This window comes from Ochotona princeps, chromosome 4 (genome assembly GCF_030435755.1).
Source record: "Ochotona princeps isolate mOchPri1 chromosome 4, mOchPri1.hap1, whole genome shotgun sequence".
Lineage (NCBI taxonomy): Eukaryota > Metazoa > Chordata > Mammalia > Lagomorpha > Ochotonidae > Ochotona > Ochotona princeps.
In genome coordinates this window covers 77,507,400-77,522,575 of record NC_080835.1, presented here as the reverse complement: position 1 = coordinate 77,522,575, position 15,176 = coordinate 77,507,400, and the positions used below count along the sequence as shown (strand labels likewise).

The following is a 15,176-nucleotide window of genomic DNA, read 5'->3' as shown; positions in this document are numbered from 1 at the left end:
CTTGCCATAAGAGGAAAGTTCCCCCTGTTTGGCATGGGACTGCCCACGTCACCTCTCACATACAGGAGCTTCTCCTGCTTCCCAAAGCAAACAGCAGCTCTCCCCAGTGTGGTCCAGGTGGAAGCCAGCTGAGTGTCTTATAACTGCCTATTCTGAGCATCTATTCATAGGAGAAAATGCATTGATTTCCACAGGGGAGTAGTTAAGGTAATGAGGGAAATAATTGCCTCCTCACTGGGACTTGGACCAGCCAGGAGGACTCATGGCCACAGCTCCGCTGTGTGCTCTTGCTGCCTGCCGGGAGGTGATTTGCTTGGCAGCTGCCCTAGGGGGTGGAGTGCGGCCCAGGAGCTGTAGATACTGAGTGTAAAGCTGAGGAGCCAGCGCTGTGCTTTGGGGCTTATTAACCTCTGCTGGAATTTGGGGCCTGTGAGTCATTTGTTCTATAATAGAAGACCTTGGCTGTTTGCCATTTGAATTTTTTTTTTCCACTTCTCGTGGTCTGTCTGAAAAGAATTTGTACTTTCCATTCTTCGGGTACATAAGACCAATTAAAGACTAAGTCAAATGGGCAGGTACATACAAACATGAAAATATGTTCAGAAGCTTCCATTATGTTTTGTGGTTGAAAAAACATTGGTGACTACTCTAAGCTATGAGTTGTGTAGTTAAAAAAAAAAAATCTCACCCTCTCCCTCTTCACTTCCCTTATTTAAAAGATATAACTGGTGAATAGGCCCCAAGCTAATATACCCCTGTCCATCTGGAAACCACCAAAAAATTGCTTAGCATAATAGTGGCGACTCAGAACCTGGGCGGCAGTGTGAAGTGTTTGTCATAAGTGCCTGAACTTCTTCTTTTTTTTTTTTTTAGATTTTATTTTTATTACAAAGTCAGATATACAGAGAGGAGGAGAGACAGAGAGGAAGATCTTCCATCCGATGTTTCACTCCCCAAGTGAGCCGCAACGGGCCAGTGCTGCACCGATCCGATGCCAGGAATCAGGAACCTCTTCCAGGTCTCCCATGCAGGTGCAGGATCCCAAAGCTTTGGGCCGTCCTCAGCTGCTTTCCCAGGCCACAAGCAGGGAGCTGGATGGGAAGTGGAGCTGCCGGGATTAGAACCGGCATCCATATGGGATTCCGGGGGCGTTCAAGGCGAGGACTTTAGCCGCTAGGCCACGCCGCCGGGCCCATGCCTGAACTTCTAATCTGTGTGTTGTCATTAGCAGCCAGTGCGTACATTTTTAATATTTTTACATAATTCTCATTTGCCACAAGACACGGCTGTTTTCTGCTGTGAGTTTTCGGGATGTGGCTGCGGAGCCACAGCTGATGGTTTCATTTCACACCCTCTGAATTCCAGGTGAATGGCTGTCTGCTCGACCCCGTGCCTCCTGTCCTGGTGCGGAAGGGCTGCCAATCATTGCCCAGTAACGTGATGGAGACCTCCATTGACGAAGGGCTGGAGACGGAAGGCGAGGCGGAGGAAGACCCCAGTCATGCCTTTGAAGCATTTCAGTCCACACGCAGCGGGCAGAGACGGCACACACTGTCCGAAGTGACCAATCAGCTCGTGGTGCTGCCTGGGACAGGTATGACCAAAGAGGTGCACCAGGTTATGCGTCCCAGCACCAAGCCATGGAGGTGGTACCAGCCTATTCCTAGACTTCATTTGTGTAGCTGCCTTAATGCAGCCACTTCCACAGGCTCTCCAATCCAGCCTGCTCAGGAGCTAACAGTGATGAAAATGAAACATGTCCGTGTTAACTCCCATAACACTCCCAGGACTCGGCCGAGTGTTGTAGAATTCATCAGGGCTTCTGGCTCTTTTGGAGTGGCAGACTTCTGGGTAGCTTCTAGAATGCTTTCCCCATTGAACTTAAAGATGCTTAAGCTTATGACTAAAAGGTTTGGCTGTGAAATTAAGGACATTGTGAATGTCTCAAGGTGGTTATATGTTTTGTGCTCTGTTCAAAAATGATAGTATCACTGTTGATTATATCTGTTTGTTTTCTCTTAAAGGGAAGATCTTCTCCCTGAGTGACAACCCCTCCCTGGACAGCGTGGACTCGGAGTATGACATGGGGTCAGTTCAGAGGGATCTGAACTTTCTGGAGGACAACCCTTCCCTGAAGGACGTCATGTTAGCCAATCAGCCCTCACCCCGCATGCCAGCTCCCTTCATAAGCCTGCGGCCCACCAATCCAGCCATGCAGGCCCTCAGCGCCCAGAAGCGAGAGGCCCACAACAGGTCGCCAGTGAGCTTCAGGGAAGGCCGCCGGGCGTCGGACACCTCCCTCACCCAAGGTGACAACTCTGGTCTAGCAAGCTCTGAATATCTAGGATTCAGAAGGGGGAGAGGGTGAGGGGAGTTGTTGTTAGGTCAAAGTGGTACATTTTATCTGAATCTTTTGGGCTTTGTACTTTCTCTCAGGAATTGTAGCATTTAGACAACATCTCCAGAATTTGGCTAGAACCAAAGGAATTCTAGAGCTGAACAAAGTGCAGTTGCTGTATGAACACATGGGACCAGAGGCAGACCCGAGCTTGGCGTCGGCTGCCCCCCAGCTGCAGGACCTTGCCAGCAGCTGTCCTCAGGTGGGTGCTCTGCGAGTATGAGGGTGTGCGTCTGTCTCAGGGGTGTGGCACGTTCCTTTAGAAGACTGTCCGGTCTCAGGACAGGTTGTTTTGGAAAGCTAACAGCTGAAAGCTTTCCTCATTGCTGCCACCTGCCACCGCCAGGTGGAGGCCCAGACACCCTGCAGGGACCTCATGGACGGGACTCTTAGTCTCCCTAAACTCGCCCGCGTTGTCCACACCCACACAAATGAAGACTAACTCAAATGAGAAGCTTCTTGCCACTGTTTGTGATATGTCCCATTACTTTTTTTTAAAGATTTATTCACTTTATTATAGTCAGATATACAGAGAGGAGGAGAGACAGAGAGGAAGATCTTCCATCCGATGATTCATTCCCCAAGTGAGCCGCAACTGCTGGTGCATGCCGATCCAAAGCCGGAAACCAAGAACCTCTTCCGGGTCTCCCGCACGGGTGCAGGGTCCCAAAGCTTTGGGCCGTCCTCAGCTGCTTTCCCAGGCCACAAGCAGGGAGCTGGATGGGAAGTGGAGCTGCCGGGATTAGAACCGGCGCTCCGGGGGCGTTCAAGGCGAGGACTTTAGCCGCTAGGCCACGCCGCCAGGCCCAATATGTCCCATTATTAAGCACTGTAAATGGATTGTTCAACCTAAAACTACAAAAAGTAGTGCTAGTTATCCAGTCATTATTGGGGACCTGTTTGCTGTAGTGTTGGAGCCTTGGCGTGTTGGACATGCTAACGGTGCTGAAGCTGAGGGTGGGAACATTTGAGTGTGGGGCACTGAGCACTGCTGTCGTCCTCTTGCTCTTCAGGAGGAGGGTCCTCAGCAGCAGGACAGCGCGCCCCCTCTCCCTCCTAGTGTGCACCAGCTTCCCCAGCGGCAGAGCCTGGAGACCCCGTACCTGCCACACAGGCTCCAGGTGGGACCCTTTCTCCTTGTCATTCAGCTCACCGTGCTCATCAGAATCTGCCTGTTGGCACAGCAGAAACTTACTGGGCATGGCGCTGGGGCAGGGAGGCTGTTTCCTTCCTTTTGAGCAGGTACATTTGACCATGCACTTCTAGAAGCACATTCAGACGTGTCTCAGGGTCTACATGGGCAGCAGGAAATTCTGACTGGTAGGAATGGAAAACCTGGCTTTTTTGTTCTGAACTTCAGACAGAATTTTAATCTGAGCTGTGTACACTGGGGCATGCACATCCTTAAAATCCTAGAACGTAGTATAGAGAAAGTACTAATGCTTGCATTCTGGTTTGTGTATCAGTCCTAACAGTTTTCGGTGTGTTTCCTGTAAGACTATGTTACCTGGAAACAGAAGCAGTTTCACTTCTTTCTGATTTGGAAGACTGTTATTCCTCTGCCCTAATTGTTCAGGCTAAGACTTCTAGTGCTGTGGTCATCCTGATCATAGGAGAGGAAAAAAAAAAAAAAGAAAAAAAAGAAAAAGGGGGAAAAAAACAAAAACCTTAGAGCCCATAAAGAATCATAGTTCAGCAAGCAGCCAGGGCCTGTGGTATCAAATTTAACTCCACTCTTGTCATTATTCTTTAAACACCCAAGAAACTCACCATCCCAGAGGACTTTCAGAGGTGGGAAACAAGTAGGTTAGATCTAAGCCAGCCACACCCGCTGGGCCAGCACGCGCCCAGGTCACAGATGGAATGCCAGCCTTTCACCCTGCCAGCTTCTGCAGGGCACACTGGATTCCTGGTCGAGGCATCACACTGTGATGACTGCCGCCTCCTGCCAGCACATTGTCATGCTTGTGTTGTTTCTCTGCTCTTCCAGAAGCCCAGCCTCCTGTCCAAGGCTCAGAACACCTGTCCGCTTTATTGTAAAGAACCGCCACGGAGCCTGGAGCAGCAGCTGCAGGAACACAGGTGAGGGCCTCTGCCAAAGTCACTTCCTTTTGTGGAAGCTGGGAGACTGCTGGCACTGTGTGACCCTTTGCCACTCATGTCTGCCTCCAGCAGGAAAGCAGGTTTGGATGCGGGCGCCACAGCCGTGTTGCTGATAAGGATGCTCTGTGTTCCCAGGCCTTGTCAGGTCCAGTGGCCTGGGAGTGTGCTTCGTCTTCCTTTTCTTCTGTCAGTTCAGCTTCAGGGTATGACTAGATTGTGGCTTTCCAAAAGCAGTGATCTAAGGCAATTTAAGTGAATCAGGCTACTGTCTGGGTGTGACCTGTGCTGTGTCCCCAGACCTTGTTTGAAGCAGCTCAGCCAAGGTCGAATTCTGGAATCCTGCCAATTTGCAGGATGGGAAATCAGCCTCTAACTTTGGAGAAAGAGGTTAGAGGAAAATGCATTTGTGCTCAGGTTAGCATTGAGGGGGCAGAACCCAAGAAGGCAGCACTGAAAATGAGATTAGGCTTAAGAAACCCAGTCCCGAGGGGCCCGGCGGCGTGGCCTAGCAGCTAAAGTCCTCGCCTTGAACGCCCCGGAATCCCATATGGATGCCGGTTCTAATCCCGGCAGCTCCACTTCCCATCCAGCTCCCTGCTTGTGGCCTGGGAAAGCAGTCGAGGACGACCCAATGCCCAATGCTTTGGGACCCGGCACCCGCATGGGAGACCCGGAAGAGGTTCCTGGTTCCCGGCTTTGGATCGGTGCAGCACCGGCTGTTGCGGCTCACTTGGGGAGTGAATCATTGGACAGAAGATCTTTCTCTGTCTATCTGACTTTGTAATAAAAATAAATAAATCTTTCAAAAAAAGAAACCCAGCCCAAGTATTTCTTAGTCCCACTTACTCTTTTTTGTTTGTTTGCATGTTTGTTTTTAAGATTTTTTTTTTTTATTGGAAAGGCAGGTATACAGAGAGAAGAAAATACAGAGAGAACAATCTTCTGTCTGCTGGTTCAATCCCCAAGTGACCCCAACAGGAGGAGCTGAGCTGATCTGAAGCCAGGAGATTCTGCCAGGTCTCCCACGCGGGTGCAGGGTTCCAAGGCTTTGGGCCGTCCTCTATTGCTTTCCCAGGCCACACGCGGGGAGCTGGATGGGAAGTGGAGTGACCAGAATATGAACCAGCACGCATATGGGATTCTGGCACATGCAAAACAAGGACTTTAGCCACTAGGCTACTTGCTGGGCTCCCCTTTACTGTTTCCTTGCATTGGAAAGAGAGAAGTGGGTTTGCAAGGGCAAAGAAAAACAAGTTTATTTGGGTAGAACAGTGTAACAATCATATGTGTCTGTTTTATAATTGGGATTTTCCAGGAACTTTTTGGAAGTTTTGTAGACATGAGTTTCAAATACTTTTGCACCAAAGTAAACTTACCGTTAATTCCATTTTTTGTCATGAAATTTTGCAAGTTCCCACGTGTATAAAGCTGCCTCGTTTGACTCGTCTGTCGATATTGTCATTTTAGGCTCCAGCAGAAACGGCTCTTCCTCCAGAAACAGTCTCAGCTGCAGGCGTACTTTAACCAGATGCAGATAGCAGAGAGCTCCTACCCACCGCCAAGCCAGCAGCTGCCCCTGCCCCGCCAGGAGCCTCCACCACCATCCCAGCAGCCCCCGCCCTTCAGCCTGACCCAGCCCCTGAGCTCTGTCTTGGAGCCTTCTTCTGAGCAAATGCAATACAGCCCTTTTCTCAGCCAGTACCAGGAGATGCAGCTGCAGCCCCTGTCCTCCACGCCACAGCCACCACCTCCCCCGCCGCCGCCCCCGCCACAACAGCCAGGAGCTGCTGCAGCGCCCTTACAGTTCTCCTATCAGACTTGCGAGCTACCCAGTGCCACTGCTCCTGTCCCAGACTACCCCGCTGCCTGTCAGTATCCCATGGACGGGGCTCAGCAGAGCAGCCTCCCGGGGCCAGATCGTCCCAGGAGCTCCGGACTGCCAGAGAACCCATCCAGCTACGACTCCCTCGCCCTGTCTGAGTTACCGGGACTCTTTGATTGTGAAATGCTGGACGCTGTGGATCCACAACACAATGGGTATGTCCTGGTGAATTAATCTCAGCCCAGGAAGTGAGGTGGGTCCAGTGAAGGAAGACTGTGTCTTTCAGTTTTTATTCCAGCCTTTTAAATGTAAAGCTCATTTTTTTTTGCCCTCTCCCTAATGGGGGAAAATTCAAGTCACCCAGCCGGAAGCCGAGGGCCTGGCTGGGGTGGGGGTTGCTTCCTCCTGGTTCTGTCCTGCCACTGAGCTTTCTGTGGCAGGTGCTGGAACCTAGATGTAGTTCTGAAGCTCATGTCCTTGGGTTAGTGGAGCGAGTTCCCAAGAGAGGAGGCACCAACACATGTTTTTTATGAGATGACGACATTCAGACCCAGGTTTCATGCAGAATTGATACCAGTTCACTTTCAAAGGGAAACCTTGGTCAAAACAAGAAAAAAATATATGTATCATTGCTTATATAAATAGGGCAAACAAAAGGCAATATATTTTCACTGAAGCCATGCAATAACATATAGCTTCAAGGCCGATCAAGAATACATAATGGAATCTGATATGCAGGAAATAAAGGAAAGCTACATTTTGTCAACTTGAGTTCCTAACTGCTGACGCAAGTTGTCCCTGAGGCCATCCCACAGCAGTGGAGCATCAGCTGTGCTCTGGGGGCCCCTGACAGCTGACACCAACCCTTCACACCGGCACTTGTTTCCTTTGGGAAGCAAGTGACACACCTCTTCAGAAGAGGCCAGTGGTGACCAAGTGTCAGAGTATACCGAGGACTAAAAGACGTCAGGAGACCCAGCAGTGGGGGTCGGGGACAACTCAAGCCAGCCTGGAGGGTCCCCGCCCTGAGCCCTGGCAGACAGGCTGTTGCTGTACAGTCCCTTGTGGAGGTGTCTGGTGTGGGGCAGTTGGTCTCCATAGGACCCCTGGTCTCTCCAGTGTAATAACTCCTTTGACTTCACACCTTCTGTTGCTAGTTTTCCAAGCTTTGTATATTTGGACAGTTTCATATAGGGCGTAGGAACCTTAACGACACAGAAAATGACCTTTGATGTCCCATGTGAAGTGGTAGTGCTGTGCCTTTCTCCTCAAGATCAGACTTTTTTTTGTCCCCCTGTGGAAACCCAACTTTTCATTTATATCAAGGCTAAATCCAAAGTCACTTCAGAGTTTGTTTTCCACCATGTGGGAATCAGCATTAATTTCCTTAAAATCTTGACTTGTAATAAAATGTTCAAGTATTACAGCAATATTCAAAGAACCACAGATGTGTTAACCGTTTAAACAGATCATCTGCCAAACACCTGCCTTTAGTAGTAGAACCCAGCCCTTACAGTCCATCACAGTAAGTGAAAAATAGATGCTAAAGCTAATGACCTGTGTACCTAGAAGTAATAAGTAACCTGTCATTGGTTACAGTAACATCGAGGGTTACAAATGCAGTATTATTTATGAAAACTATTGATTTCTGTCCTTTAGAATGGCTTGTCCTGTCAGCAGATGAATGCGTTAAGCACAAAGCATCTTCCTTAAAGCACAAAGAAGAGATACTCCACTGATGCTGCATCTAGAAAACACCTTTAAGTTGCCTTTCCTCTTTGTAGTAAGTGTCCAGACAGGTGAGGGAAGCCCGGCAAGTCTGAGGAGTCTTCTGGCCCCTGGTCCCTCCTCCGCTAGCGTTGGTGACTTGAGCAGTCCTTGTTGCCAACCAGACACTGCCTCGTGGTCACACACCAATGCCAGGATGCTTCACAGAGGCGCTGTGCGTGGCCCGGACTTGGGAGGTCGGCAGGAGAAGGTTGCGTGGTGGGGCGGATACTTTGTGATTTAATAACAGGCAGTGAAAGAAGGCTGAATTATGTTCCTTCTATGGGTTGTTTATTCCTCCTCCTGCTTAAGATAGATGGTTTCATGAAATAGAGAACTTCATTTAATTTAAGAGATCATTTCATTAAGATCTCTAAACTGTTTTAAGTCTTTGCAAAATAAGCCCGTTATACAACAGGGCTTGATTTGTTTAGACTGAAGGAGAATGTTTTCCCAAAATATACTACAGAAGTGCTGTAATATTTGCAAAATTCAAATGCCTTCCAGATTGAAAATGGGACCACTCATTCCAGAACTGAGGAGTGGCACTGTTACACGGGCATGAGTGCTGGCTCCGGCAAGATGGTGAGCTCCTTACCCCAGGAGCTCAGGCAGGGCCATTAGGCCAAAAGATGAGCACACATTGGGAGGCGGAAGCACCCAGAGAGCAATCAGAATGCTCCTGCAGTGGCCAGGCCTGCTGGGCACCAGCAGAGTGGGGACCTGCAGGAGGGCGTCCCGGATCTGGGTTTGAGCTCCTGTTTGCTTATCTCATTTATTTCAAGCAGAAATTGGGAAATCCCTTAGCCACCTCTATTAACCAAAACGTTCGCAGAGGGGAGGAAATTGGTCCTGTCAGACAGGTGTTTGCTCAGCCCTGTGTCGTCATTTGTCACTACGCCCTGACCGGTGACCAGCGGAAGCCTGCAAGCAGTCTGCCCCTCGTCAATCCCCGGCAACACTAAGGCAGCTCACGCCGCTCTTCTTACCTAAAATCCGGACTTGTTTTCCAGTCTGTTTCGCATTAGCGGTGTGTACACTACTGTATCATAGTCATTCGCTTTCTTATCTTGTAAACCAGGCTCCTCTGAAGAGACTTTGGTGAGATATATGCGAGGTAAAAAATTTCATTCAACAAAAAGTGCAATATGTGTGGTACTTTTTTGTTTTGTTTTTATTTTTTTTTGTTGTTATGTTCTTTTTTAATCCAGGGGTATTAGTCTCTGCTTTGGGAAAAATGCACTAGTTCTGCAATTTCCAGTTGGGCACGTGTGTTTCTAGTATCCACGCACAGCTGGTAGGCTGGTCCCTGTAAGGCAAACGTGCCTGTTAGCACAGCATTCCACTGCCACCCCAGGCCTTCCCCTCGCCACCTCTAGCCTGCCCAAGCACACTACCCTCCTGCCACCTCAGGAGCAGAGAAGGAACTGAGCGCTCCCTTCACCCACAACCCTCCAGGATCCCCAGTGCCTGGGTGACAGCAGCGGGGCTAGGGGCTGAACGAAAGGCCCACCAGTGCCACCGGGTGAGCATGGCTTTCCTCCCTGCATCAGATCTTGCCTTGCCTGAAACCAGCCGCTCCCTAGATCAACACCTTGGGCTACAGTCTGCTAAGAGGCAGCAGGAGTCTGGGCTTAGGACTAAAGCAGCGCTTGGCTGTCATGCTTGAACCCAGGAGTAACAAGGTACCCTACACCCCCATGGGGAGAAAGAGAAGACAGGCCCACCCCTGCAGAAGAGACTCGTCATGGGGGCTGACCTCTCTCCTCCTGCCCTTGCACTGAGTGTGCTCACTGGTAGGGAGAGAACCCTGTCTCCTTGCTACAAGCTTGCCCAAGTTGGGAAGGAGGGCATATTCTGGGCTGGCAAGTGACCGGGTGACTGACAGCAAAATGAAGGGTGGAAGGCCCTGCCCTCTAGCACAGTTGTTCCAGGGTCCCGAGGCTGTGGGCACTGCGGCAGCCTCTGGCTAGGTGTAGTAGGGCTGGGAGACATGGCCCGAGAGCTGCTGCTGCTTTGCACGAGGGTTCCCCAACCTCTAGGTAAGCCCCAGGTTCTTAAATCTGTTGGAATCAGAGTTTCTCCAGCCTGGGTAAGCAAATTGATAGTGCAGGTAGCTCTTTCCCGTCCCTCCTCCTCTAGAAACAGAACATGGTGCCCTGGAAGGAGTGGCACGGGCCTGTGCCGGGCTGACCTTTGCTGCGTGGACACCCCTACACCGGGCCGCTGCTACTGCCTTCTTTGGAGCCAGCCGAGCCGCTCGGTCTCTTTGTGCCTAGACATCAAAGGTAGAAACTGGAGAACAGGTAGTGAGTCGGCAATCATTGTTTAGGCAGGGATCCTTGATCAGAGAGTGAGGCATGGAAGGCAGCAGTGTCATCTGCAGTCTCAACTGGACAGAAAACATGTTTAAATGTCTGTACCTCCCTTCTAACAGGGTCTGTAGCCTGGGTAAACGAATGAGTACAAAGCTCTCCAAAACAGCAGGAGGGACAAAGGCAGTCAGTGGGTGGCCTTTTAAGGCCCAGCTGGCCTGGAGTCTATCTCCCAGTGCCCTCTGACCATCCTGCCCCCTCTCCCCAACACACTCGCGCACACACACACACTAAGGTGTAGCCTAGCTGATTTTAGAAGACTTCTAGCCATCCTAGTTGCACCACCATCCATGTCAACATGTTATCTGGGCAGATTTCAACACATTTGGCAGATCCAGCACATACTAGTACAGAGACTGAGAAACAGACGTCAGCCAGCCCGGCTCCCGCCCAGATCCCCAACTGGCCTGTCCAGAAGGAGCCACGGTGCGGCTGCCGGCAATTGCACAGAGCACTCTGCTGGGTGAGCTCTTCTAATCCTCACAAACACCCTGCACTGGCAGCGGGGAGACCCTGCACCTGCCTGGCACAGCCCAGCAGGCAGGGCTCTCGGGAGCTTACAGGTTTCACCAAGGTCATGACGCACCTGCGTAGAGCGGCAGGGACTGGGTTGCCGAGCTGCTTGACAGGAGCTGCTTGACAGGTTCACTGGCCCCTCATTCCACGAGGAGCCATCTCTTTGCCCTGCTTGGTAGCAGCTGACACTCTTGTCAGGCAAACAGCTGTCTAAACAAAGGCCCTGTTTTGGTCAGGCCCTGCTGTGCTCCCCTCTTGGCAACCACCTGCCTGGGGCCAAGCAGGGCCCTCCAGGTGCTACTGCTGCTGTGCAGGTGGCCCTGCTCTCACCAAGGCTCTGCGCCACCCACTCTGTCCCTTTGTGTCCAGCAGCTGCAGGGGTGTAGGCTGCCGTCAGAGGCATAGTTTTCCAGGTCACACACCCCAGTGACTTTGTTCGGACTGCTGGGAGGGCAGGACACGACCTGCTCTGGCAGTGGCAGCCTGGCCCAGCAGCCAGCATGTGCAAGCTCAGGAAGGGGCTGCCTGGAGTGTCCAGAACTCCACTTGCCCCAGGAGGACCCCTCATTCCCTGATAGTTTCAGAGCTCTTTCCAAGCAGATGCCTTTAGGGCTTAAAAAAAAAAAAACATGGTTTTGTGGAAGAGGTTCTGGAGCCCAAGGGGGGTAGGAAGGGACAAGCTTTAAAAACAACATCTTAGAGAAACAGGACCCCTCAGTGGAGCCCCCCTACACTTGCAAGTCCAGGAACCAGGGCTTGCCTCTGGCCGCCACGCCTGCCTGTCCACGGTGTGCGTGTGCTCAACTCAGTCGTGCGTAGCTTCCTGCTGCTGACAGGAAAAGAAGGCAGCCTGCACCAAATCCTCTGAAGGAAAAAGAAGCTGAGAGTGAAAGCACTGTGCCCTCTGTGGCTGTGCAACTTAAGAATCAAGAGAGGGTGCTCTCTGCACTTTGTAGAAAGGGCCAGATCATTGGCTTGTTTCTGAAAGGAGGAGGGTGGCCTTGGTGGATGTTGGGTCTGTGAAAGTGTTACTTTTGATAAAATTAACCTAATTGTAGTTATTTTTTGTGTGTGCTTTTTTAATTACTAAGAAAAAAATGGTGAATTCAATAGCTTTGGTATTTTGAATGCAAATCATAATAGCTCCAATGTGAAAAGAAATCAAAGTGGAACCTGTCACTCAATGTTAGAAAATTGCCTAAAATGCAGTTTAATAAATGATCTTTGTACCAAATGGCAATTTAAATAGGGTAATTTTCTGCAAGGAAAATGTACTGTTTTTATGTTTCCAATCCTCTTGAATTAAAATAAAAACAACTTATTTTCTACGTGCGTGATATGAATGCCAGACTGAAAGAGAGGGCCTTTGCCTCAGCAGGTAGAATTCTGAAAGTGTGCCTGGTGTCGGAGTTCTCCAAGCCGTGGTGCTCATTTCAAGCTGCAGAAGAGGAGAGCGGATAATATGTTCCCATTGACGTCAGCAGGGTAAACACCACCCACTCCATGTCACCCAAGTACATGTTAGCCACTGCAGGCCGCTGACGGAAGCACTACTCACTGCTGCCTGTGCCCACACAGGCCCCGCTGGGCACTGCTGAGTTAACGCTCCTTAATTTTAGAGGCAAAGCCCATGGGCCCGGGCAATTGAGCAAGGGCTTCCTACTGCGGCGGGGGTGGGGAGCAGGCACATGGGCACTTATGCAGCTCCCCAAGGCCAAGGGCGGTGAAAGGAGAGGCTCTGAGTTGGCAGGCAGGCCAGCACAAGACACAAGAGTTAGTCACGATGTCACACCTTTGCTGGGATCTGCCAGAAGCCTCGATACTACACACACACACACACACACTCCCCATGGACTCCATGCCAGGAACAGGCGTGCCTGTGAGAGCCAGCCCCATGCCCTGGAGGTGCTGGAGAAGCCCTCTGCAAGCCACATGCTCTGGCCTTGCAGGTCCAGGCCTGGGTGCAGGGTGGCATGACAGCCTGCCTCCCGGTGCCAAGACTGGCTTCTGCTCCACCATCCCCATGAGGCCGTGCTGTAGTTCCCAAAGAGCCCTGGGCCGTGGGCCCCAGGATGGCCATGGGAGGACCGAAGCAGGCAAAGGCCACAGCCAGCAATAGGCTGCAGGGGAACAGGGCCAGGGTGAGCGACCCTGCAGACTTGAGCTTCCCAGCACCCCTCACAAGCACCCAGGCCCACCCTGAAACAGCCCTTAACCTGGCATTCCAAGAATCCAGCACTGCTGAATTTTTTTGAGAATCACTAAATATCGGTAACATTCCCTATTCCTACCCAACTTCTTCCCTTTTATGTTATGTTGCTAACAACTACTCCATCACCCCCAGGACACAGGGGAAAAGGGGTCAGAAACTCTGTGCCCATGCAGCCTGACTTGCATGGACTTCATGAGAGAGGCACTGGACAAGACAGAGCAGCACAGCCCAGAGTTCTCCATCACCATGCAGGGCCTGAGGTTCTGTGCTCAGCGAAATGGTCCCTTCTGCTCCACCAGTTCTTAATGGCAGCATCACAGATCCCTTTATGGCTCTGAGAAGAAAAGCCATGGAGGCTTCTGATAAGCAAGGCATACACAGGCATGCCTGGGGTAAAGGGGCGCTCCGGCTCCTGGCCCTCCTGAGGCCCACTGAAGCACCAAGGAGACGACTCTCACAAGGCCTCCACACTTTCTGGAGTTAAAAAATGTTCTTGCTTTTCTCCCTTTGTGGGTAGATCGAGCAAGGGCACCCTCCTGCTCTGCCAGCAGCCCCAGGGCACTACGAAAGGCAGTTTTGGGCATCCTGTCACTAACACCCTGGTGGCTGTGTAGCTCTGCCCTCATGGGGACCCCAACCTGTGACTTCCAAAGGCTGGGTAGCTCCCTAGAGATTGGGAATGCTGTGAATTATACTGGGCATTGGTCCTTAGCAGACAGACATGCATCCAGCCTGAAGCAAAGCACCTCACTGGCATACCTCCCCCCACTTGGAACCACAGGTGGGGCCACAGACCATGGCGGGCAGGCAGAGGGGGAGCGGTCAACAGGCTCCCAGCTGCAGAAGTCCCAACCCACCAAAGGCAGCACAGACCCTCCCTTGGCAGCTGGTTCTAGGGGCCCTCCTATAGGTGACCAAGCCAGAGCTGGTCTGACACTACAAAGAGAAGCTTTGCCCAGGTAAGACATGAGCAGGGCCAAGCCCCCAAGGGAGGAGCCTGCCCATGAGAAGCGGACTTCCCATGGAGCTAAGGCAACACCTGGACAGTCAGAACATCCAGAAAAGTGGGTCCCAGAGGAAACGAAGCTTGAAGGATTCAGCCTGTCAAAAGGGAGTCACTGTCCTTGTTGGGTAGGCTTAAACAGTTTGGCTCAAACTCCTTCATTCTGTGGAGGAATGATATGATAGGAGTGGCATGGAAGAAGATACTGAGCGTATCGAAAGGGGACGTGGCAGAGCCCAGCCCCTGAGGAGTGCCTCCTCACCACTGTGGCGCCCCCCACATGTCCAGCCTCAAAGCAAGCCACAAGACACAGCCTAAGCCGCCTCTGCAGGCAGGCCCTGTCCTGCCTTCTGGTCACTAGAGAAGCTTGGCAGGTTCCCTGCACCAGCCAAGTGAGGGCCAAAGAATGGGCTTAGGAATGACAGACAAGGAGCAAGGCTGGGGGCCAAAGGGTCCAGCTCACCTGTGCCACCCGGGCATGCTGAGCAGCCCCAGCAGAGTGCAGGCTCCCCCTTCAGTGCCACGGCACACCCAGGAGGCATCCAGCAACCACTGCCTGTGTCCTCAACTCATCATCTCCAACAGTAACCAGGAACAGACTGGCTGACTTCACACCCAGGTTTACTGAGGCTCAAGCACAGCCTAGCATGGCCCCATCCTCCAACATGGAAGCACCCAAAGCCTCCCCCAGCTCACTGGTGGCCAGTCCCAGAACCTCATTCAGCCTTATCCCCTTAACTCGTGACTGGCCCCCACACAGGACACAGCCTCTAAATTTGTCACAGATTCCAAGCTGGTTCCCCTATGAGGCCTCCTGTAGGGTGAAGTTCCAGAATTTTCTGCCAGTATTTCCCAGGAATACCTCTGAGCATCTAGGTCCTACACAAAGACCTCCCCACTCTCAGTCATGCTCCTGAGGGCAGAAGGGATGGGCTTGGGAAACTCAGCAGGGACAGTTGCCACGTGGCCACCAAGGACCT

At 51.5% G+C, this 15,176-nt stretch overlaps 2 protein-coding genes across 6 annotated transcripts in view; one reads left to right on the top strand and one right to left on the bottom strand.

Annotated features, from left to right (window-relative positions):
- SIK2 (salt inducible kinase 2) overlaps nucleotides 1-8,711 on the top strand; it is a 125,914-nt gene extending 117,203 nt beyond the window's left edge. For 2 of the 5 annotated variants that reach the window (XM_058663925.1, XM_058663929.1), the window contains exons 10-16: nucleotides 1,366-1,594; nucleotides 2,025-2,309; nucleotides 2,437-2,600; nucleotides 3,412-3,519; nucleotides 4,389-4,480; nucleotides 5,969-6,538; nucleotides 7,983-8,711. In XM_058663925.1, coding sequence (XP_058519908.1) covers nucleotides 1,366-1,594; nucleotides 2,025-2,309; nucleotides 2,437-2,600; nucleotides 3,412-3,519; nucleotides 4,389-4,480; nucleotides 5,969-6,538; nucleotides 7,983-8,007 — 1,473 coding nt within the window. In that variant the 3' untranslated portion in view covers nucleotides 8,008-8,711. Of the gene's footprint in view, nucleotides 1-1,365; nucleotides 1,595-2,024; nucleotides 2,310-2,436; nucleotides 2,601-3,411; nucleotides 3,520-4,388; nucleotides 4,481-5,968; nucleotides 7,756-7,982 lie in introns of those variants that run through there. The other 3 variants (XM_058663926.1, XM_058663927.1, XM_004585219.2) reach the window with 3 other exon arrangements.
- A 324-nt stretch (nucleotides 8,712-9,035) lies between these two features.
- Nucleotides 9,036-15,176, bottom strand: part of PPP2R1B (protein phosphatase 2 scaffold subunit Abeta) — a 44,118-nt gene continuing 37,977 nt past the window's right edge. Inside the window, exons 16-17 of the mRNA XM_012926926.3 lie at nucleotides 10,285-10,365; nucleotides 9,036-9,399 (exon numbers count right to left, since the gene is read on the bottom strand). Of these exons, the coding sequence (XP_012782380.2) occupies nucleotides 9,307-9,399; nucleotides 10,285-10,365 (174 nt within the window). The 3' untranslated portion in view covers nucleotides 9,036-9,306. The remainder of the gene's footprint in view (nucleotides 9,400-10,284; nucleotides 10,366-15,176) is intronic.